Source organism: Camelus ferus, chromosome 11 (assembly GCF_009834535.1).
Source record: "Camelus ferus isolate YT-003-E chromosome 11, BCGSAC_Cfer_1.0, whole genome shotgun sequence".
Classification (NCBI taxonomy): Eukaryota; Metazoa; Chordata; class Mammalia; order Artiodactyla; family Camelidae; genus Camelus; species Camelus ferus.
The window spans coordinates 24,601,510-24,627,210 of record NC_045706.1 but is presented as its reverse complement, the minus strand read 5'-3'; the positions used below and the strand labels follow the sequence as shown (position 1 = coordinate 24,627,210).

Sequence of the window (25,701 nt, the reverse complement as noted above, 5' to 3'; positions counted from 1 at the left end):
TCTGCGGTTCCGGCTCCGCCTATTAAAGGAGACTCTCGCCAGGCGCCCGGGGTCCAGGGTTCCATCGCCCCGTCTCGGCTCAGGAGTTTCAGGCCGGTGCATCGAGACCGCAGAGTAAGTATCATTAAAGATGGATTTGGGATTAACATTAACGCCCTGGCTCACTTCCATGACCAAGACTCTTAAGGGCGGCTCCTGCCTCCATTTTCTCTAATTCCGCTCACCCTCTAGTGTCCCCCAACCCAAGGTAAGCTTTCTTTAAAGAAGTGTATATAAATGAAGCCTTTCCAATTCTCCCAGCAAAGGCGAGATACAGTGCAGCGTTTTTCTTATAAAAGCAAAGGAAATACGCTCAGATTTGCCTTCTCTCCAAGGGAGCCGAGGAGCCTGAAGGAAGACTTTCAGTTCTAGGTATTCTGCCCAAACCACTCAGTCCATTCCTGGACACGCTTCCTACTCTAACGACCCTGCACCTCTATCCAGATGGCACATCTTCACTGACATTCAGAAGCTGGCTGGATGCTGGTGATTGCTAGAAGAGGACGTTAGCTCAAGCGTGGGACTAACTGCAGTTTCTGGCAGAGGCATGCTAGTCCAGGAACATCTTTCTGCCTTGGACTCCCCGTTTTGTAATATAGGCTACGCCTCCAACTTTCACCTTTTGATCAAATCATCAGGCAAATTCTGTTCCTTATTCTATTACATGGCAGGAACTCACTCAAACTAGCTGCCCTAATTCACACCCAGGTTGTAACTGTGGCAAGCAAGTGGCTTGACTAAGAACTAGTCTTTTCTTTTCCCTTGCCTTGAGGAGAATCTGGAAGGCAATCTTTTACTGGGAGTGCGGGAGGACTGCCTTTGAAATCCAACTTCGAACAGCTGCTGAGAGGCGGAATACCGGCTTGTAGGTGAGGCATGAAGGGCAGAAGAAAGAGGAGGAAGAAACAGGAAGGTTTACATAGTACACCACGCACATTCACTTCAAGTTTTATTTTGCCTCTTGCAATGGTCTTCAGATAGTTTTACAGTTCGTTTTCTACAGGAACTGAGCTGTGATCTAATAAACAATCAATGAAATGTCATCCCAATCTTAATAAATATTCATAACCATAGAGAAGACAGCATAGCACTTTACGATCCTAGAGGCCTGGAAATCTGTTTCATAGTTAGCTCTGTGACCAGAAGACCAGCCAAACTGATAATTAAAAGCCAAGATAAAGCCACAAGCAAACTTGCTAAAAATCCTGATTCCATAAGAGGTTGACCATGAAATTCTCCAGATAAAATGCTAGAAACTGTCCACTCATGTACAAAATGTACTTAAGAGAAAACCAAATGACATTAAGCCATTTTAAACAGTATCTTGCGAAGATCTTCCCTTCACCTAAGTCCTTGAAAATGCCAGCTAGGTTCCAGTTGTCCAACATACCATACATATCCTGCTATCAGTTAAAGATTTCTAAACTGAATATAAAGAGGTCTTCCTTCACCTCTCCCATTCAATGCACATTCACAGGCCTTGGTTCAAAGTCACCTGGTAGCACTGGGTACTGCTTTAAAAGACTCTTCAAAACCCGTACGGATGGAAATCTAGGAAGGAAAATGTTTCAAGTTTCCTTTTCCTTGATGCTCCCCTCTCAGCTCAAAGTTAAAACAGCTGATACAAAACTGCAGGGAAGCAAGATAACAATATACTGTTAGGAATCTGGAGAAGTCAGCCAGCCATGATTAAAAAAATGAATCCTGCAGAGATTACCCGCTAGTCTCAAGCTCAGAACCCTTAAAAACACCAAATCTAAATTAAAATAAAGCTTTCAGTAACTGTGGTTAAAGAAAAAAAGTTAACTGTAAGTCATTGGTTAAAGTGTGCTCATTCTTTTAAAAAAATTAGATACAAACATGCAAGAACTAAAGACTGATTTAATAAAACCAGTAGTAACAGGTCTTGAAATTAAAGGACATCTGACCTGAGGGCAAATGAGATCAATCAGTCCCTGAACCCTACTTGCCAGATGTCTAAACTTTTCACATGCTGACCTGCATTGAGGTTAATTTCCAGAAGTGACTGTACTTTCCAACAGATTGAGTCCTATGGAAGTTAGGCTCTCGTACCCAAAGTGGTCATGGCCTAGCCCTAGGTGGGAGGCACTTCAAAAGTAATAAAACTTCTTAAAAAAACGAAGACAAAAGTAAAGAAAATCCACCTTCCACTGATATAACATTATTCAAAGTGCCATCCTGAACCACACCCTTTCATTTTCAAAAGGAAAATTACAAAAACAGTAAACACAAAGGATAGTCAGGTTACAGCTAGTTTATATACAAAAATTTTTTTACAAGTTTGTCACTTTTAGGCTTTTGCCACAAACAACTGCACATTTGTCCCTACAAAGCACAACATGCCTGAACCAATGGTCACTACAAAGACAATTGGCCATGGCTTTACAAAAAGCAGAAAAACTGCCCAAATTGAAATCGTTTATTCAGCTTAAACTATGCCATAACCATCCCACTTGGAATCTCCACCCTGAAGCCTCTGAAACCAAATCTTTCTCATCTTTGCCATGACCCCGAGAATGAGATACATTTCATTCAATAAGCCAAGGAGGATGACAAATGATTTTGATTACTCTTAGGTGAGAAATGCAACCATACTGGATGCAAAAAACAGTGCTGACTACATTTATTGAAGAACCCTTCCCTAAAGCCCATGTAAGAGGTCTTGGCACCTAACACAAGACCCAATAAGGAGGCCCAGATCTCTTTCACACAGGATTTGCAGCAATACTATCTTCTTCCAACCAGTGAGTAGTCTCAAAGTACGATGGGTGAGTTTTATATAGTCTTCTTTGTTTCCAATCCCCATCAGCTGATTTGTTGCCGCTCCAGAGGCTGAACTGTACAAAGACCCCAACCACCACACACCAGGTGAAGTTAAGAGACTTTCCGACAGTTCATAGTGCCAACAAATGTCACAGGCTCCGACCAAGTATAACCACGTCCTTTGGAAATCCTTCCATTTTTGCAATTTCAAAACAGCCTAACTTGCTGTAAAATTCCAAAATTCTTTTATCATCCGGTCTCACTTCACAGAAAGCCCCTCGGGAGCCTAGGAAAAAAAATATTCAAAATGTGAATGTCAATTATGAATGTGAAGTATATCAATAATTATGAATATGAAGAATTATGAATATAAATTATGATTAATCTTTAATATATTCCAAATAGATCATAGTAGGAGCTTATCTATATCAGCCCCTAAATTTCATATAATTTTTAAATTCATATTAAAAGTTAATGAATATTAATATTCATCAATAATGGATGCTGCAGTGATAACTATCTTAAAATGATGGATATGTTAACTAGCTTGAATATGGTGATTATTTCACAATATATTGCAAGTCACCAAATTGTATATCTTAAATAAATACAATTCTTAACTATAAGATATATTGCCCCTCACCCCCAACATTTTTTTCAATGGTGAGTAAAACTTTCCCAGAAAGAAAATCTTTTGACAGAGAGGTTGTAAGAAACCTCAAGGCAAAAGATAACTGTTTAATATAATAAAACATACCTTTGAGGAGCCCACAGGGCAGAGCCTATTCCAGCCTATGTCACAAGCCAATATAACCAGAATGTGTTGTATGTTAAGACATACCTCATACATCTGCATGATTCAGTTTTAGGCAAAACACTAAGAATAATGCTTTCTTCAGAGTTGTTTAAATTGTCCCACAAAGGGACACCACTGAATCAGATATAAAGACACAGAAAGTGCATTCTCATGTATCAACAACAGTCTAACGAATGCTCAACAAGCTGCCCATTTTTGTATTGCCCAAGGCTAAAAATAAGGCTTTTGTTTGTTTTATTTTACATTTTTAAAAGATTGTTTTAAAAAAAAAAAAGATGCAACAGGACACTGTATGTTGCCTCTAAAGCCTAAAACATTATCTGGCCCTTTACAGAAAGTTTCCATACCACTAATGTATAGCAAAGTATTTTTGAAGGTTTAGATAGCAAACTCAAAAAAAAAAAAAAAAAAAAAAATCGGTGATTCTGCATTCCGAAATGAAGTCTCCCTCCGAGGTTCATTTAATTTTCAACTATCATTTATGAGTATCCTGGCAAAACAAACACAACCTCATGTGTTCACTTCTCTTTCAACTGGGGCTCAAAGTAAGCATTCATAGTGTAAAAGAGCAGTATTTTTCAATGACTAATACACATGCAATTCTTGCACCACTAATTCTGAAGGCAAACCATAAACGGTGGGGAAAGGAATGTAAATTCACTTCTTTCTTTTTATCCTAAAATACAGTCCTGTCCCCACCTAGCCCAAACACCGGCAACTCCACAAATATGTACTCACCATTAGCCTTCAGTGAAGAAAGGAGACAAGCCATCATGCTTTTGGCTACGCTTGGGTCAGTTACTTTTTTGTGAATATCCATCTTTATCAGAGAAGGAAAGTTGGCAAGGAAAGTTTCTGGCAACACTTCCTGCTCTTCATGGAAACTCAACATTATTTTCTGTAAAAATGAGGAAGACTCTTTTTGACTTTCAGTAGCTATTCATTATGAATCTATATCCCAACTACAGAACTCAGTAACAGGAAAAGGAAAGTAACATTCAAGAACTCTCCTGGTAATATAAAATTACCACATGTAGAATTAGTTTATAATTCTAGCTGGAGCGTTCACTTTTTAAAAGTTTGTCTAAATGTAATGTGGTATACTGAATTGGATCCTGGAATGGAAAAACTGGTAAGTACAGTGAGGTGTTTATAGTAATGAACCAAAGTTGGTTTCTGAGAGTAGGATAAATGTAGAAAGTAGGTGAGGGGTATACTGGAACTCTATTATCTTTGTACCTTCTGTACATCTACTATTATTCAAAATAAAAGTTTTTTAAAAGCCTGTATTGCTGCACAAAAATGTGACATGTACTTTAACACTACTGAACTGTACACTAAAAAATGGTTAAAGGAAGGGGGAGGGGCAAGATGGAGGTGGAGGATTAAGAGGTACAAATTATCAGGTATAAAATAAGCTAGAAGGATGTATTGTACAACATGGAGAATATAGCCAACATTTTAGTAACTATAAATCAAGTATTAAACTTTAAAAATTGTGACTCACTATATTCTATACCTATAAATGAAATATTGTACATCAGCTATACTTCAATTTAAAAAGAAGATTGTAAAGTACATAAATAAAGTTTAAAAATGGTTGACAGTAAATTTCATACTGTGTATACTTTACCACAATTTTTACAAAACAATTTGTAATAAACACGAGTCATTCTTCATATGTTTCTGTGCTGAAAACTGTCAGATATGGAAAAGCAACACATCAACAGCTTAATCACCAGCATTCTGCGGTCTGTGTCAATGAATCCCAAGTAAGGGAGGCCACTCCAAACCAGCCCCTTATTACATAGCCATCCGGCCAGGGGCAAAAGGTGAAAAATAGTAATAAACTATAGAGAGAATCTGAGTACACTGGTGTGGGGGAGAGGGGTAGAGGATTTTAGAAAAGGGGAAGAGAAGCAATATGGAAGAAAAAAGTTGTCACAAATATATTATCTATGAGTATTCACTAAGCATAAAAATTATCCTCAAGAAAAAACTTCATTTAAAGTTCATCCCTATTATTTTTTAATTACAATGAGAAATGCATTACTGAGAAAATAAGTTAGCTTCATTAGTAAGCAAATGAGAAATTTCGGGTGCCCTGAGAACCCAAAGAAGAGACTATAGCATCCTTAAGTTTGGTGCTTCAAAACAGGGAGGGAAAAAGAAAGTTCTTTAACTGTCTATATTGTGCTTTTACTTCAGGAAGTATTACAACACTTCCAAGTCAAAAACTGTAGGGAAGTTACATGCTAATAAGAATAAGCCCTAAGAATCCTTTTCTGTAAGAAAGTGTAGAAAGCAGAGATTTTAAGATATATCTACTCCCTTTATTTTAGTAAATACTTAAAAAAAAATTACCAGTGTATAATTCTAAATCTGTGAATTACCTCAGCCTCAGAGAGTTCTTTGTCACCATTTGGCTTGGTATACTTCTCCTGCATGAAGGGAATCCAGGAAATTTTACATTTTTTAATGAAGGGAGTCACATCTACAGTGCCCAGGGCATAACCACATATGCCATCTTCATCTTCTAGGACAAAACAGTAATCCAGGCTGAGGGAAAGCAACCCTCCTACTAACCTGCTCAGAAAAAAAAGAGGCCAGAGTGAGTGAAGTTACTAATGTTAACACTTTAGAATTCAGTGATATAAGACCCAATACACTCAAATGACAACCTGTGGAAACTATATTTGATGGAAATACAAACTAGAAATACACACGTATGAATACTCAAATTTTATTAAACTACAGTAGAACTTCTAAAAAACTATTTCCAGTCATCACCTCCCCTCAACCTGATAAATATGGCTATGGAATGTTTATTCCCAGGTCCAATAAGTCCAAATACTTCATTCATCACATACTTGTCTCCAATAAGGTCAGGCTGACTTTGAAAAGGTAAACCCACTCCATCGTCATACATTTCTCTGCAAATCTTGTACACGGAAGCCTGAAAATATAATCCAGTTAAGCAATGCATCAAGAAACAGAACTTAACAATATGACACTCATAAGTCAGACTGGACTTCTAGAAGAGGGAGTAACAAAATGTCTGAGTCTCTCTCACTTTTCTATATGTCCAAAATGTTTTAAACAGGCTCGCTTTTTTCTATAACTGATTATCAACAGCCTGTAGGTATTTTACAGCTGAAAATTGCAGAAAACTAATATACTGGAGAAAATCAGCCAAGGACAACATATCATTCAGACATACTATTTAGTAATTCCAACTCTGAATACATTTCATCTGATTTTTTAAAGGATTTAGCACAAGATGTTATGAGTCTAAACTCCTTAGCTTCTTCCTTAAACATCCTGGAGGTTCAGTGTTTTAATTAACTTTCTCCATCTAAAGTTCATATTTTAAGACACAAAACTGATTCTTTTAACAAAGGAAAGTAATAAGTGTTCACCAAAACCATACACCAAGTTGGCAGGTAGACAATTACCTCATCTTTAGGAAAATATGGTCTGATAGTATAAACTTTGGAGGTAGGAGTCAGTGGGGGTGGTTGAAAAAAGAGGTCATTTGCCCCATCAATTGGCAGCAAACGCTGTGGGAAGAAAAAAAAGGGAGATGAATTAGTGCTGGGAAGATACCTATTTCTTAGTGTGCACTGCAGATTACCAACTTAACATTAACTGGCTACTGCAGGCAGACCTAAAGAAGAGGGATGCACTATGCTTTACTAACATAAACACCTCTTTGCTGGGGGAGTGGGGTGCTTCTGAATAGAAATTATCCAAACTGAGTTACATAGCTTTAGTGGCATATTACTGGGGATTTAAATTTACAGTATAAAAAACCCAAAAAACAAAACAAACAAAAAAAAAACTATTCCAATTATGACAAATCTATTTTTTAAACCAATCTCATATAGACCATCTTTCTACTAAAAGATGGCAGAACAGAATGTCAGGAGGAGAGGTTTGGTCTGAAGAGGGTTATCTGTCCAGGAGACGCTTTATCCCCAAAGCAATGCGCTTCAGTTTGCTGTGCGCAGCAGAGCACCTGTTGGGGGGAGAAAAGTAGAGCACCTGAAAAGTCCATGAACAAATTCCAACACCAAAATAACCTTATATTTTGTTCAAATTTTCATTAATGGACTGTTCTTTCAAGTACGAGTTTTATCTATAATTTAATTGGGAAAATATCCAAAAGTCCTTTTACCATACACTTGCATAATTACTCATCCTTTTTTTTGCTCATGGAGTTTCCACTGGCAGACAAGCATGCGCGCATTGTGCATTGCGGGCGCAGATTAAAATGCTGTGCGACCTGCAAAGAAACAATGTGAAGTGTATACCTAGAGCCGCTGCGCTTCGCAGGCGCGGGGGGAATTGGCAGCATCTCCTTCAGAAATTACTGTGAAAGAGGAGGAAAATTTGATTTAAAATCCAGCTATGTAACTAAATTGAATTTGGGACTAGAAAGCCTTCGGCAGACCAATCCTTCCAGCCATCTGATGCGCAACATAAGGTTTCTCATAAAACAAAGAAAATGTCAATTCAGTTGTGAATTCATATTGATACCTGGAACTCTCCTGCTAGACCACCTCTAAAGGCCCAGGGTTCTTGGTCTCCAATTAAGAACTGTGCTGAAGAATGACTACGACACCCTGTTGAGATCAGATCCAAGCGGAGAACGTTACGAGAAAGGGGATTTCCTGGGGTCTCAAACGTCCAACAAACTAACAAACACTTTGTGGAAATAGCTAACAATAATAATCCAGGGTTTCAGAACAAGGCTGTGATAATAATTTTTTAAAATTTGTAATGGAATTTCAATACTGATATTCCTTCCTCTAATTAATGAATAATCACTGTTAAGAATTCTACCCTTTCTTACATTATTGAAACTTTGTCTGGATCAAGTTTATATATTACCTAGATACAACTATAAAAATCAAGGTAGCTGCTTGTTCTGCAGCAAAATTACAGTAACCATAGAGTGAAATGAATGAGATAGATGAGATATTTTATTATCACAGCCCACGAAGGAATTAAACCTGTCTGAAGTCACATTTTACATTTTGAGAAAGGGTACAGGAAAGGAAAAAAGGGAAGGAGGGTTAATCTTGTCAGAAAACTAAGATCAGCAGAATAAATAAAAGAACTTGCTATAATTTGACAATGAAACGAAATGAGTACTTTTTTTTTCCTGACAAGGATAATCCAAATTCAGACCTGGCTAGTAATAATACCAGTCTGACAGATTCTAAACACTAAGGAGAGCTGACTGATGCTTTCCTCTGTCCAGAGCTAAAACATACTTTTCTTAAAAGTATGACCGTATCTGGCTCCTCTGATGGACCATTACAGTCTCTGCAGTGCAGAGCTCACACACAGAATGGCAGGCTTTGAGGTCCAGAAGTCAGTATTTAAGGTCACCACTTAACCAACTCCATAGGCAATAAAGGAAGCTAATAATACAATAATTAAAAGCAAATGCTTGGGAGGCCAAATCAAAATCACCTGCCCAGTCTTCTGACAAGATAAAGCAGCGCAAATAGTTCTTTTCCATTTGAAGACAGCATTCTACCTCCTGTTCAAGTTAACAGTCTCATCAGTACAATATATAGTGTGCTAGTCAGACAGTCCCAAAGCAAACCAAATTTTTTGTTGACAATTCAGGCCCATTAAGAGGTTATATCCAGGGTTGTCATTTTTTAGGGGTAGGGGTACTTTAAAAATATATAATTTAATATTTGTAAAATAAATATGAAATAGGGTCAAAATTTAGGCTAGGAAGAGAATCTTCCCCATTCCATAGCTCAGTGTAAATGTACACTGCAGGTAAAAACTATACCTCTCAAACTTTTAAGATCAGCCAATTTCCCCTACCCCCTACTTTGAGACTACAACGTAACTAGCACTTCCAACTATTACAATAAAAAGCTGCATGTACGAAGAGCTGTGTAAATGAAAACATGGTTAATGCCTCAGTCGCTGCGCAAACGTGACTTCAGTTCATGCCTACTGCCCTTAACTCTACCTGAACTACCTCACAGAACCTTTCAACTTAAACTAATTTATCATGACGCGCTGTGAACATCTGCCGCTGTCCATCCAATAGTAGTAGACACTTGTGCTGAGGATTCTCCCATCTGTACACAATGGGGAAGAAGATAATAGAAGTCGTTAGTAATCAAAAGTACTGCATAGCCACATTCTTTAAAGGACTGAATGCCAGCTGGACTGGAGAGAGGAGGAAAACAAAGGATTCTAATCAGTAACTCCCTGAAATTATTATAGAACCATGAAAATACTCTCATTGAGCTACTGTAAAGCTCTGTGGTTGCCAAGATGATTATTTAAAACTTCTAAAATGCTCTGACCTTGAGATTGTACAACAGCCACATACAATTTGGGAAAGCTGCCCCCCTAATTGCACAGTACAGAGGTAAAGCTTGAGAGGAAAATGAAGCAATACTGTATATAACCAAGAACTTTTAATAATTCTTGAATTAAAAGCTGAGTATTAATTGTTTTAAGCAATACTTTCTCAAGCTCAATAATCCAGATTACAGGTTGGAAATTTAAGATTTCAATTTATAACCCCCTAGCCAAAGCCTAGAAAGCAAATGCCATCATCCAACAATCAATATAGAAGTCTTTCCTGCGCCTAAGGGCACTTATCCATCACAGAGAAGAGGTATCTTGGAGTCTTTTAACAAGAAGAGAGCAAAATTCTCTCTTCTACTTGTTATGTTATATACATGGCAACTCAAAGTTCTTTATTTTCACATTAACAGAGACTACTTTTAGCTGCTAATTAGTTGTACCACAGGAAAAATTTTTTTATTGAGTCCAAAAGTATACAAGCAGAAAGTGAGAAATCTCTTTGCAACTATTCCTGAGTTACTCTAAGCTCATGTTTCACACTTCTATTTCACAACTAAGACTATGTAACCCATCATATTATTTGTGACTACTATGAAAACTATGACATGTCAGTTAGCCTTGCTGCCTGCTGTGTGCTATGTGTCTAAGTCCATTACATATTCCTTATAGCTGGATTGAAAACCTGGAAATGAAATGAAATCCCTGGAGGAACTTGGCCATGCTGGTGCTTTTTACAAAGTTTGAGAATTAAAAAAAAAAAAAAACAACAACAAAAAGAACCAGTTTTCAAAAGAGACATACTGAAGTCCATTTAATGAAGCAGAGAGTTTTTAGGGGACTGTAATTTCTATCCCCTGCTAAAACCAATTACGTGGTTGAGGGATAAAGAAAAAATCATGTGAAATAATACCAAGTAGCACCAGAATAGCCTACCACTAAAGCTCGCATGCGCACAGGGCTGGGAGGATGGCTTCCTCTTTCCAGGCCCCTTAGGGTCATTTCAGCAATTGTTCTGTTAAACACAGCATTATCATCATCAAGACACAGCAAGCAGCAGAGAGCTTACAGAGTCACAATTCATAGTGTCTAATCTCCAAATCACATAAATGTGGTATACAGGGTTCCATCCAGGAAGCATTCAGTCAGAGCAAGTTAAAGTCAGTACTTTCTAACACATTTTCAAGATACTTATGCTGAATTAGCCCAAGGGAGAAAAATCAATGTGCCAGATATACACTGAGGCTTGCACCTCAAGTCTGCAAAAATGGCTACACCTTTGAAAGAAATTTAGGTAAAGAGTTTAAACAGTTGGAAATTTGCCAATTACCTAAATGTTTTTCTCCCTGTGGGATAATCTTTTTTTTTTTTTTAGGGGACAATATATCTGAGGAGAAGAGATTATTCCTGTTGCACCTACCTAACCACTGTACAAAAGACTTCACCATAGACATTATACTCTTGATATCCCAAACATAGGAGTACATGTCATAAAGGATTGTCCTGTTGGCACAATTGGAGAGCCGAGTGAACATTCCCATCACTAGTCCGCACATCTCTTCAAACTTGGCTGCTCGTGACCGCCATTCTTCAATCTATTGAGGATTAATAAAAACACTCAAAAAATTGAAAGCTTAACAAAATAATCTAAAACAGTTACAAACAAAGCTGTTTGTTATCAGGTACCTGCAAATTTATTCTAAATATTAAAGACTCACTGGGTTAAACTCTTCAAGACAAACAATAAAAGTCTGTCTCTCCCCAAACTGACAAATACTCCTAAAATAATAAACTTTGACTTTTCTTCATTCCTAACTACTATAAGGTCAAACTATGGAACTGTATGTACCAAATTCAGCAGAGTTCACATCTACTTTACAGAACACATTCTAAGATGTGGTCAATTCTCACTCATTTAAGACCCCTCTATATCATCAGCACAGGGACCCATTCAGGCTAAAGCAGCAGGTAAATTAAGCATACTCACTTTTTCAGAGTCTTTTCCTTTGCAATTGACGCTAACAACACTGCTATTCGCTCGAAGCCACTGGAACTCCCTTAACATCTGTGCTCCTTTGGGTCCATGTTCATAAGGAAGGTAGAATAGGTCAGCAAGTAATTGTAAATCCTCCAAAGTCACCGGTTCTGCAGTGTACAAAGGCTTTTCATTTGGACCAGGCACAAACTGCTCCTTGTTTGTCTGTTCATCAGTCTGCATAGGGGCAATATCACTAATGCAATCTTCCTGCATAGACATCTCTGGGGATTTTGATTCAGCTATGCTCTCTTTATCAGTGTCCATTGGTTTCAATTCCTCTGCCATCTTAGCTTCGACAATTTCTGTTAGTATTTGATTGTCATTCTTGTGGTCTGTTTCTTCCTGTTTTTCCACTACCATGTCCATGGGTTCCTCATCTGGCTGTTTCTTTTCTTCTTCCTTGGTCAGAGCTGTAGGCTCACCACTCAAGGCTGCTCCTTGGCTCATAATGGGCTCCTGGTAAACTGTTGTAACTACAGTTGTGGCATTTAAAGAAGGTGCTGCAACTAGAGGAGTCCCATCAACTACACTTGCTTTAGATCCACTGTGTGCAACTTGCCTACCTACAAAAACAAATTGCCAGAAAATCAGAATTAGAAACAGAACAAATTAGATCTGGTGAAATGTTTTCCTCTTAGCATATCTGTAATTATGAATCTGAACTTGAGATTCCCAATAATTTGAGCCATGAGAAAAGCACAACTTTTTCTAAACCATCAAGGAGGTGGGCAAGGAAAGAGAAGTGGGGAAAAAGATGATAAAAATGTCAACATCTATTATTTTCTTCTCTTTTGAAGATCTGTATTTAAACAACTATTTCAGGGGGAGGGTACAGCTCAGTGGTAGAGTACATGCTTAGCATTCATGAGGTCCTGGGTTCAAACCCCAGTACCTCCATTAAAAAATAAATAAACCTAATTACCTTCCCCCACAAAATAAAAATAAAACAGTTGTTTAGTAAACATTAAAATATATTTTTTTAAAAATTGAAGTAAGTAAAAATTAAAAAATAAAAACAACTATTTCAAAAAAGCCATTTTAAAAACAAATTACTTTCCATCAAGATGAAAGCTATTTAAGACCAAAAGTAAGATTTTTAAAACCTTATTTTCTAGATTCTTGAATTTCATTTTGCTTGGTGGGCCTATAAGAAGACATCATAAATGTTCTTTTGCTCTATGTCTCAAACAATATGATCCAACTCCCTTACAAAGAATGGCCAAACTCACTGCTGTACTGATGAGGTACGCCAAACTCCTGCAGCCATTCTGTTAAAGCTAACTTTAGAGCCATCTGTGGACTATAGAGTACATCAGTTTCAATATCTTCATCACTGCCTTCATTTTCTAACTTTATCTGGATGGATACTGTACTGTCTTCACTGTCAGCTGCAAAAAAGAGAAAGAACACAAAAACAGTTTTGATTACAAAAGCCTCCAGACAAGTGAGGGGGACAAAAGCAAATCACTAATTGCTACAGTAAAACGAGAGAAGCAAAGAACTGGAAAAAGAATAAACCTTAAGCATAACAATGCAAACACAAACAAGACCCTTCACCGAACCACTTTACCTAGAACAGTCAACTAAATGCATTTATTGCTAAATGTAAAATTCCAATTCAAATAAAAAACACTAATTTTAGAATCACTGGAAAAGGCATTTAAATGTCCACTGCGTACCGATTAGTGGGAATGCAAGGCTAAAGGCACCATGCTTTTCATGAAGAAAACATTCCCCACCCTTCAGGGGCTTATAACTTAAAACGCAAATAATTATGAAAATGGGCAAATAAATGCACTGAGGGGAGAAGAGAAAATTGACAGAGAGCCCACATATGAACAGAGATAAAAAGCATATAATTTAGCACTGAATCAGGAGAATGGTAGGGAAAAGTCTAAACTCTCTTTTCCTTGGTATTCAAAACCCACTATTTTTAGCTTTCCTTATTTTCCTGCACATGACCCAGTCTGACCAATGTCTACCAATCCTTAATATGCTTCATGCTCTGCCTTAAAAGAGGGAGATGCTAACAGCCATGTGTACAGAAGGGACTGAGATTATATCCCTAATTTTGTATTTTTTATTGGGGAGAAGGGAGTGACAATGACTGAACCTTGAAGGAAGGCATTAATTCAATAAACAGAATTGGAAGTAGGGGTACAGAACTAAGAAACAACACAACTTTCAACTACATACTCCCAAGCATCAAAATGTGACATTTCAATACCTCCAAATGGGCCAAAATTCAGATAACTTCAAATTTTCAGTGTCCAGTGTTTTCATCTCTAGCTTACCAAACCTTTAAAGCCCAGCCGACTTTACCTATACTTTGACCCAGTTTAAGTTCTCCTCCTCTATGAAAATCATTTCTTACCACTTTTGCTTAGCAGAAGTAATCACTCCCTCCCCTTCTAAGTTCCTTCAGCACTTATCATACTATATATAGTACAGTAGCCTATCTGCTTTATCTAATACCAGACTAAATTCTTCCAAAGTAGGGACTATTTTATTCTTTGCATCCTTAGTGCCTGGGAAGACACACTTGCCACAAAATACGTGTTTAAATGTTAATAAACAACTAATCAGCATTCTCTTACTTGGAACTCAATTAGGAATTTTTCACAAATGAAAGTCAGTAAGCCAATGTCTAAAATGAGAATATGTTCCATAAATGTATGCTGAATCTAAATGATACGTTAAGTAACTGAGACAAGAACATCTAGCCATCTAAAATATACCATTTAGCAAAATCACCCGAAAACACAAATTCAATCAGAATTATTCTAGGGGAAAAAAAAGGAACACTAAAAGGCTACCTTGTCTAATTACTCAGACTTCAAAGGCTAAGTCACATTTTAAAAAACAAAAAACTGAGGCCAAGAGATTTTTAGTAACTTGTCCAAAGCCACTCAGCCCTTCTTTCTATCACATAAATCTCATCCATAGGACTAAACATTACCTTTAAAAACAAAATAAAACAAAACAAAACATAAACCTCTTAAATCTTGATGACACAGGAATACGTACTTGCCAATGGTTGTAGTTAACCCCAATTCTCCTCCCAAGGTCAAGAACTAAATCATCTACTCACTCATTACGACATCTTTTCTCACTCCATTCATGTTTGATTTGTACCAAGTGGCAAGGGTATGGATAGCAACATAGTTGGCTTCAAATTCACAATTTGGATTAGTCAGGACTCCTTTTAACCGTGGGATGAGTTCTGTGGATCTTCCTTTGTATGGACCCAGAAATAGTCTCTTCTGGTCATAATCATTAGCATGAATGTTATCCCAGATTACCGGAGCTCTCTTAATAATCTTAGAAACCTCTTCAATGGACTCTACTGGAATTTCTTTAGATACAACTTTGGGACCTAGAAATAATGATCACCATTTATTAAAATACTCTCATACATGATTCTTCAAAATATACTGCATATAATTTGGTATGTATTTCCTTGTTACATGTATAATTTCTAAAATTTTTTTCTTTTTAAAATAACACAGCAATACGTCTTTTTACTAGGTTTTATCCCCCACCCCCATCAATAATTCCTCTGATCAGATTCTGAGAAATAGAATTAGTAGTTAAAAGGTATGAATATTTAAAGTTTGGGCAAGTTTCCTCAAACTGATACATCAATAAGAAACAAATTTTCATGTAAACAACTTTTTTCCATTATAATACAGTGTATCTTCAATTAGACAAATCTCAGTTAACCTAAACTCTGGGGTTTCTGCCCTTCATTCTCAGAATAAAAGCTAATACAGTTCATTGATTACTATTGATCTAGCATTACAGATTTCATTTTGTAAAATAAAACACTACCCTAGTGCTGTGATCAATGCCTGTTAGCCCAGATCCCTACAGATCTACAATTTACCAGTAAAACTGATAACTCAGATTCACTGCAAAATCCTCAAAGGTGTTTTTTAATACTAAGTGAAGAATCTATACTTTATAAAAGAAAGAGAATAGCAAAATGTTCTAGCTAAGGCTCAGCTTTAAAAAAAAGTATCCAATTAACCAGAACAACAAATTTCTCTAGGTCCTAGTTAATTGTAAGTTTTGCTGTATAAATCTTAAGACTCACCTGTCCAAAGCACCTCAATTCCAGGTAGCAGCTTTTCACCCACAGTCCTTAAGTAAGGAGACTGAGACACATTTGGATAACAGAAAGTGCCACAATATTCTGAATGTAGGGGAAAAATTAAAGAACGCAACATTATGCCCCTGGCTATTAGTCTCAACTACAACTAATTATAATTTGTAGTGCATTAAGTAATCCCCAAGTATAATCTTATTAAACATTATCTGAGTACTCATGTAGCATGAGACCACTGAGATAAAGTTCATGGCTCACAATACTCTAAGACAGACATACACACAGTTAAATTCGGTCTAAAATTTCTTAGAACTAACTTATTTAACTATTCCTGAGCAAGAAGTCAAGTTTAGGGAAATTTTCCTACAGGCTGAATTTTGAGAGGCAAAAAAGAGACAGAATATTTTCAAGGGAAGGAACCAAGGAGGGAAGAGGAGGGGATAAAGGGATAGGGGGAAAAATTATTAAGCTTTCTATGCTGACTATGGGAAGTTAAGAGCCCAGATGGGAGTGGGAGGAGTGAAAAGGGATACAGATATGCAAGGGCAGAAAAAAGGAACAAGTAGGAGGAAATGAGGAGTGACTATGTTAAAAGCAATGTAAATTTGCTTTTTCTAGTTTTCATTTCGATAATACTATCCTTCCTTTAACTCTGAAAATGTAATGTTAATATGCTTTCAGTACTAAAAAATACATAAAATCTTTGGCCTATTCAGCTGTCATTTGTTAGTCTCTAAAGTTCCCCCAATTTAAGATCTTGAGAAATGTCTTCTAGAAAAAGAATTCCTACCTTTATACACCAAAGGGAGAGGGAACAACACAATAAAGCCCATAAATGGTCCTTTGAAAGTTAAATATTTCAAAAAGACTATTTAATACAGATTGTTAATATATTACATAATATACATAATTATATAATGTATTTGTTTATAAAATATATATTTTGTATGTTATATGTATATAAATTATATTATAAAATTATGTTAAATTTATATAAATATAATATATATACATTTAAATATAAGGCTATTATATACAATACCTGTGGGACAGAAGAGGAACGTTTCTGGCTCTCCTAGATACTGATAAATTTCATTTGTGATGGAGACCTGGGCATGCGCAAAAGAACTGAATACCTCTTTGTCAGCTGCACACATATTATGATCAATATCATCAAAAAGCAAAGCAAATGACCTGCATCCAAACTGAGAAACCTAGGAAATGAAAAAAAAAAAAAGATGCTTTACCATCTTAAAGAGTAAGAAATACAGGATTCAAAATATATTAAAATATATACTTAATAGTTACACTTGAAAGTCAAATATTTCCCTTAGTAGAATGTTAAGCGCCAAACCACTGCTTTTACATTTTCTATGTTAAACAGCTAGACAGTTTGGGGACCCATTTTTTCATTTGGGTTTGAATGCAATACACCAACATATTCCAACAAAGCTTCTATAATGTGGCCTAACCGTCCACTTCTTTCATTTCTGATTAATATAAAAACCAAACAGAAAAAACCAAAAACATGAACAATATGTAACCTAAGACATGAAAAACCCAAGTCGCCTGTTCTAGTCAAGATTCACTGATCCTTGGGGGGTGGTTATTGCTCAGTGGGTATTAGCATGCATGAGGTCTTGGGATCAATCCCCAGTACCTCCATAAAAAAAAAAAATTTCACTGATCCTAATTTCTTAGGGGGAGGGAATAGCTCAGTGGTAAAGCACGTGCTTAGGATGCACAAAGTCCTGGGTTCAACCCCCAGTTCCTCCACTGAATAAATAAATAAAACCCAATTACATCCCCTCTAAAAAGCAGTCCCATCTAATTAATTTCTTTGCACATAAATCTAAGTCATCAATCATAAAGATCAACACAGAATATGATCTAATACAGAAATAACCTCTTAAAAGTTTATTCATAGAAATTTAACAACTTTAAAATTTTTACCATTTTAATGCCACCAATAATATAAACCTTTGCCTAAATATATATACCAGCAAAACTTCTTCACCAAAAAAGATGTGCAGCTCTTATGTTAAGTAGAATTTAGATTAAATCAAGTTCTCCAACAGTTTACATGTTTACCTAGTTTACCTTCTCATCTTGGGAAACCAGCCAACCATTAACATACTGAATTTCATCTCTTGTTCATGTAACTGAGGGAATTCTGTTTCTATAACCTCACTCAGAAATTCAGCCAAGCACCCAAAAGTACACAGTTTCTTGAAATGTGACTCTGGACCACTTACCTCAGAATCACCTGGAATCTGAGGTAAGTCTCCACCCCAAGTCTGTGTAAGAATCTCTGGGAATGGAGCCTATGAACATTCTTTTAAGCATCACTTCTATGCATTCTTTAAAGGCAGTTCTTATGCAAACTGAAGTTTGAGAAGCAATAGTACTTCCAGTAAAGCTCTTTTCACTCATTTTAGAAAATATTCCTCTATCAAAAGGGGTAAAGTAAAAACTTTGTATAGAAACAAAGAAGTACTATGAATTTGGTTTCCTTTTAACATCATAGAACCAAATCAGAAATTTTCAGTTTCAAGAACTGATTCAGAGAAAAACAACAAAGAATTAAGGAAATTACCTGATCCAGTTTGCGTTTCAAGGTAGATACTTCCTTGGGGTTAGAAAAGGTAATATCCAATCCAGGTGAGATAGCATAGATGAACTCTATCTCATATTCCCGTGCAGCAGAGATGAGAGTCATAAGTTGCTCTAAAGAAGAGTCCATGATTTTAGAAAGCAGTACAGAAAACTAAAAGAACCTTCATCTTTCAACCAAAGAGGTTATTTTCTGCAATGCTCAATGTCAAGAAAAATAAAGTCCTTTAAATTTTACAAAATTGTCAGGTTCATTGTGACAACAGGTGATACAAAATGACACAAACCTGATGTAATCTAATGCCATCCTAACTTCAATAAAAGCATTCTCTTCCTTTCATTGCCACTTCTCAATAAATTTGAATTAAGCATCAATTCTCTTACTGCATATAAACCATTTTTATTTTCTATAGTATCTGAGAGGTATGTTTTTTGTTTTTGCAGTCTCTTAACAACTGAAATTCCTAAATAAATAAATCTACATCTACTTTATAACTTGGAAAAGAAAAATGTGTTCTTAAGAATGAGGGTTAAGTGATGGCCTTAACAATCTTGACCCCCTCATCTTTGTAACCACAGGAAAAATTTTCATCACAGTTTAAAGTTTTTAAAATGTGCCAGTTATCCTAAGTAAACTGAAATACTATTCCATACCACAGGATGTATCTTTAAATAACTTTCAGTGGTATCTCAAGATAAGTCATTTGACTATATTTTGATCATATTAAATTTCACTACCAGCTTTACCAGAAAATAATCAAGTTGAAGACACACTTAAATTATATAGAGTAGTAAACAGCAACACTAGATGCAGATGGGATAAGTATGAATTGCTTCTTCATAATTTCAGAAAACTTTCTGCCTTCAGTGCCTTGGCTGGGCTTTAACCAAGTATCTTGCTAGCTACATGTGTATACCATTTAATTTTAGATATGAAAATGTTCCCCGTTCACTCAAGTTCCCAAAGAAAAGCACCACTTGGTTAATTTACTTATCTTACTTATGAATTTTATGTAACTAACTCAACATAAGAACACAAGTAGCAAGGATAGTTTCGGATGGCTTTTCAATTCAGTACAAGCCTGCACTAGGGTGAGGTCCTTCTTTATTTTAAATAAAGACAGGATCAGTAATAGTAATCAAGTGGTCAAGACCAAGCCCTTCTTGAGCCTGAAGCAAAGCATCAGTAATTCTGATCTCATTTTCACTTAAAACTTTGGTACTTTATTCTTAAATTATTTGCATTACTTCTGATTTTTAAAATGCATAAGGAAATATTATTTACCTTAATTGCTGATTTTTTGGGATTCCCTTAAACTTTGCATCCAAGGCAGGCACCTCAGTTGCCTTGCCCTAGCTAGGCCTAAGCATGCTTCAGCACCTCTCTGTACAGTGGCCCACTGTTTAGTCCACTGGCAGAAGTTAAAAACTACAATTTATGACGACAGAACAGGCAGAGTCAGACTGGCATACCCATGAATCACACCATGGCTGCTCACTCTTAGCACCATTATTTCAATCTGCACTAACACAAAGAATTACCAGATAGAACAAAAGAATACTACCTACAAACTGAAAATGAAATACTTAATTCTTACACAACTACATTTAAAATACAGCTGTCTTCTTCACATACTCTAAATTTATGGATTAAAAAGAAAAATTACCAGCTTCTTCCACTGAATACATCTCTCGCCAAAACATCCTATGTTTGTAGTCATCTTTTGGAGCATACAAATATGTATTTAGTTCCCATTTCTGGAGCCTTAAGAGGAAAGAAAATTACATATGTATAAAGAGACAACATGTAAACGCTGTAAATCTCCATTTTTTTTCCCTTTTCTTGGAGAAGCCCCATCTCTTAAAAAGTTAACATTCTGAGGCAGTCGCTTTTAACCTTTTTGTAACCCAGTGGAATTGCAAAAAAATTAAACTTTATATGGAAAGTCAACATATTAAACAGTCTTAAATAAAAACACAACAGCTCTGGGTGAAGGCAGGTAAACCCCAAAACCTATCCAGCTTTCCCAGGCAAGTTTGAGAACCACTAGCTTAGGTGAAGAAGAGGTAAAAGACCAAGGTAAAAATAAGTTCTGCAACTGAGAAATAATCAAACTGCACCTGCCCTATTTGGTGTTAGTATTTCTTCAAACAAAATGAAATGTTAATGGTTTAAGACTCTCCTTCACATAATAAAAAATTACCTTCTAAAGAGTTCTTTTCTCTGTTCCATAACCCATGGTCTTCCATAAAATCCTAAATTCAAAGTAAGAATGAAATTGTAAGAATGTGATGAACTGTCTACCAAGAAAAGCAGGTTATAATACATACAATGCCATTTTGTAAAAAAATTATGTACAATACACCAAAATCTGAAGGATGTTTAGAAAAACATGAAGGTGTTTTGGGGTGATATTATAAGTGACTTTTTATTCCCTTTTGCTTAGGCAAATTTTCTGATTTTTCAGGGGGGAGGGTATAGCTCAGTGGTAGAGCACGTGCTTATTAGCATGCAAGAGGTCCTGGGTTCAATCCCCTGTATCGCCATTAAAACAAACAAACAAAAATCAGCACACACAAAAAAAGCAACAGGTGAAATTAAAAAAAAAAAAGTTGAATGCAGCTCTTCCACATGAAACAAATTTTGAATTTCTATCATGAACACTTATTACTTATGTGATAAAGTCATCTAAAAACAGCTAAACATCATCATCTCTTTTCACTACCAACAAAGACCAAACAGATTTAAATCTAACCGTTAAAAAGATTATCTCAATCTTACCGGGGCGGGAGTCATCCAAAACTGCTAAAAATAACAATTACTACCTAGGGGGAGAGTTAAACTGCTTTTAGAAGGGAAAGAGGAGATAAACAAGGTAGGAAAAAAATCAGGAACAGAATTAGAAAAGAACTTCATTGACGTAATTTTATGATTACTTTTTTTTTTTAGGTTCCTGATGTAATAAAAGGGACCGCCCAAAAACTGCCTTAAACTACGCTCACAACAAATTCAACATTGGAACTGGCCCAAACAGGAAACTCTCAAGCAATCTCAATTCCAGAGCACATGTTTGAACAACTGAAAATTCAAGAATGTGACTTGCTCCAGAATGTCCCAGATGGGGAGAAAACACTAGTAATGCACACTGCAGGAAACAAAGCTGCTGACTGATGACTTAAGTAGTGGCATAAGTAACAAACTGGTATTTGGAGCTGCCTCATGTGCTAATCACACCTTAAAGTTTGTCTAACCTTTATTTTCCACCTTTCTCAGTTTAATCTGCAAGAGATAAGGACAGTCTCTTAGGAATACCAAGAAGATGGTTAAAACTGGGTTTTGAACACAAAATGCTCCTCACACACACAGAGTCTAAAAGACTAACTTAAAACCCAAATTTCCGAAGGATAATAAGCTCCTATCTCCAGATAGAATGGTTACTCTGCACCACAAACAAGGACTATGATAGACCAGAGAAAAAGTCATTACATACTCACATGAAACTGTAGCACTTTGTCTTGACAATGCAATGGTTACTCACTTAGAGGTGATTTAAAATAATAGATGAATTTTATAAAACTCCTTACAGCTTTCCTACAACACTTAGCATTTTTCTCTTAAAGGAGTAGGCATTAAACACTCCTTTAGAACTGATTCAACATTTTAAAAAGTTTTCAAGCGTCTAACTTTAACATTTTAATCTTCAGAAACCCTGATTTTGATCTCAGAGTTAGGTTCATAGGTTTAGTTAATCGGCACCATAGAGAGGAAGCAGTGCTGTTACACACGAGTTAAAACCAACAAAGGTTCCTGAAGGGAAGAAAGAAAAACAAAACAAAACAAAAAAATATGAGGTGCTCAGTCACCAAGAAAATATACTAGGGAATGGGAAGGAGGAGACACAACAGATAAAACAATTCTAAATAGACTGTTCCCTTTTAATACTATTCCGAAAAACAAACCAACTGATCTAAACCACAACTAGTTTTTCCTCCATCTTTACTGTAGATGTAATAGTTTCCTTAGACTCACTGTAGTCTAGCTCTAAAATTTCTATATCCCCCAGCACTCCTCCGCCCTCCACTCCAAGATCTCAGATGACAAAATACAGATTCTAGCCCAATAAATACATCAATGTAAAGTCAAACAAAGCAATCTTGTTTTCAGAAACACTGACTCCAAATACATAGGTAATTTTCCATTCTGTTTTCCCAAAATTCTGCAATACAGTTAACTTTGCTGAACCATTTCATTCCTTACTGTAGCTGCAAATTAAATCTGTTCTCTCCTACAATTAAACTTTATCTGAGATACCATAACCACCACCCATCTTTCAAATGAATACTCCACATACGCTTAAGCTCTCAACCAAGAACACAATCCTCCTTTCCTTTTCCACATCTTAATAAAGACCAATTTTTTTAAAGTGTTACTCCTATGGACACCATTACATACAGAAGAGAACTAGTAAAGTAGACAGACAGGAAACCCTGGGTCAGTCAAAATATTAAGTTCAAATACATGCTGTACTCTAGGAAAGAGCAATAGTGTAACCGATTCATGCTTCCAGAGAACGAAAAGCTTCCAGAGAATTAAAGGTCCATTACATTCATAAACTGTGATACAATCTTTCGGTCATTTTCCCCAACCATCAAAAAAGTCCATCATTACTTTTAAGTGGAAATGAAAAGGGAGGTGAGAAGGGCATTTTTAAACCTCTTCAGTCACAAAACTGAAATTCCGTATCTCAGATACTATTAAAGTAAAAGCTTCATCCTTCAGAAGCAAAGCACAGCAGCTGGCCAAGGGTAATTTTCTAGGCTGCAAAAGAATCCTCAAAGGGTAGGGGATGGGACTGGCCAGCAAAAAACAAACAAAAAACCCTCTAAGCAAAGAGGATGTGTCAAACTACAGGCTGACTATGCTCCTCTTCACTCCAGGAGTCCAACTAGCACACCTACACGGGCTATCTTTTTCGAAAGGGTAGGGAACAGCAGCACTATACACGTCTTTCCATCAGAACACAAACCCCCTAGATAGTAAGATCCCAAGGCACAAAGATGTGTAACTTAGCCTAAGAGTAGGCTGCTTACCACTGCCTCCTTTGGAGCATGCCTGGCTCCAAGCCCAAGACGGGTGGGGTCAGGCTTGTTAATAGCCAGAGGGGAATTCGACGCCGTTTAAGAACTCGAGAAGGCTTGCTTGCCCTCCGTCTCGCCCCTCACCTCGTTTCAGCAGGATCAAATTTCAGACCCAAGGGAATAACCTCTTTTTAGAGCCCCGCAAAGCACCGCCGCCACCCGCCTCACGGGGAAAGAAAGTGTTGGTACTGTGTGGAGCGGGAGGGAGGACGCTCACCTTCCACCACGCCACATAGGAACCTCCGAGCCCCTCCTGCCGCCCCGGCCACCGCTGCTCCCCCGGCCCCGGATGGGTTGTCTTCTCCGGGGGCCGGAGCTGCCGGCGGCTCCAACGATGCCCCCGCGGAGGCGGCAGGGTTGGAGTTGAGCTCGCTCTCCCGCTCCTCCAGCGCCGCCTGGCTCTCTTTCTGCACCATCCTCCTGACCCCGGCCGCCGCCACCTCTGCAGGTCCTCCTCGGCCTCCGTCCGTTGGGCTGCAGGCCCGGAGCCCTAGAGAGGGCCTCGGCTCCAAGCGCGCCCCCCTCTTATTCCTTCCCCTCCCCCTCTGCCCTTCCCCCTCCCTCTCCGCAGGGACCCGAATGCCCGGATGAGAAGGGCGGCGGCACCGGCGCGAGCCCTTTGTCAGCCGCTGCCTCAGCCTAAGCTGCGGATCCGGAAATCCAAGCGGAGAGCGAGGCCGCGATCTCTCCTTGCCTAGAGGTAGATGGCCAAGGCGCCTTTTTTCGTTCTCAGTCGGCCTCTGCTGCCCTTCCAATAATCCTAGTTCTTCCGCTGCCTTCACTCGAAGCCCCTAGATCTCTGCCACTGCCTCTACCGCCCGCTTCCTGTTTATCCGCACTGCGCCTGCGCCGGAGACCGGCTTAGACCGGTCCCCTCAGCCCGGCTCCCCCTCCTTCTTTTGGGCCAGCCTATTTAGCTTCATTCGGTAGGGGGAAGTAGAAGAGAAGAGACTCAAAAAGCGGAAGGTAATGAAGGCAGTGGAATGTACCATTTATGTTCTCCACCCTCCAGAACGAGCCAGGCGCCCTGGAACGGACCATTACCCGACCTGAGAAAGGGGAGTATGGGAGGAGGCCGCAGCCAGTTGGGGCAATAGGGATAAGGGCGGGGGGTCGTTTGCGGGGGGGGGGGGGGAGGGTGAAAAGGAGAGGCGTTTACTCTCTCAATGCGCAGGCGCGGAAACGAAGCCTCTAGTTCTTAAAGCGATAGGAAGAAACTGACCTACTTTCTATTGAGATCCTTCTGATAGGTTGGTTCATTACATTAGCCCGACCCAAGCTTGGTTCTGGCAAGACAAACACTCCAAGAAGCTCAGCTCACCCCTCTGCCTGGAAACATTTCCCTCCACCTCCAGCTTGGCGCTAATAACCCCTTTAAAAAAATCAATCATTCGTTCATTCCTTCATTCAGCGGACACCTGTTAAGCTTGCCTCATGCTGGCCTCTTGGGCCACTATGAGCTCACAGGTTAGGGATGCTGACAAGCGAGTACACACAGAGTCTCCCCACTGCGTACCTAAGTATTGTGAGAGCTCAGAGGAGGGACTGATTTAATCTTCCTTTGGGGAGAGGCGGCGGCATTGGCTTCATTTTTGAGCTGGGTCATAAAAGATAAGTAGGAGTTAGCCAGATTGAGTAGGGGAGAAGAGAAGAGAGCACTCTAGGCCAGTGGAAGAGAGTACAAATGTAGGGGGGTGAAAAGACCTGGCTTATTTGAGAATGGGGATTGTGAAGTGTGTGTAAGGGAGAAGTGAGATCTCTTGGGCCTCAGCATAAACATTTTTAGGCGGGAAGCCTTCCCTGAGCCCTAGATGG

At 38.0% G+C, this 25,701-nt stretch overlaps 1 protein-coding gene across 1 annotated transcript; it reads right to left on the bottom strand.

Moving 5' to 3' along the window:
• Nucleotides 1-971: 971 nt before the first annotated feature.
• OGA (O-GlcNAcase) lies at nucleotides 972-24,747 on the bottom strand. Its single transcript, XM_006183010.3, has 16 exons — nucleotides 24,104-24,747; nucleotides 20,952-21,003; nucleotides 20,415-20,512; nucleotides 18,731-18,861; nucleotides 17,177-17,348; nucleotides 16,123-16,221; nucleotides 15,118-15,402; nucleotides 13,256-13,414; nucleotides 11,976-12,589; nucleotides 11,409-11,583; nucleotides 8,180-8,265; nucleotides 7,096-7,200; nucleotides 6,511-6,596; nucleotides 6,034-6,226; nucleotides 4,379-4,538; nucleotides 972-3,109 (listed from the first exon to the last, which is right to left on the bottom strand). Exons 1-16 carry the CDS (start codon nucleotides 24,300-24,302, stop codon nucleotides 2,973-2,975), a joined length of 2,751 nt encoding a protein of 916 aa, XP_006183072.3. The 5' UTR covers nucleotides 24,303-24,747; the 3' UTR covers nucleotides 972-2,972.
• Nucleotides 24,748-25,701: the final 954 nt, after the last annotated feature.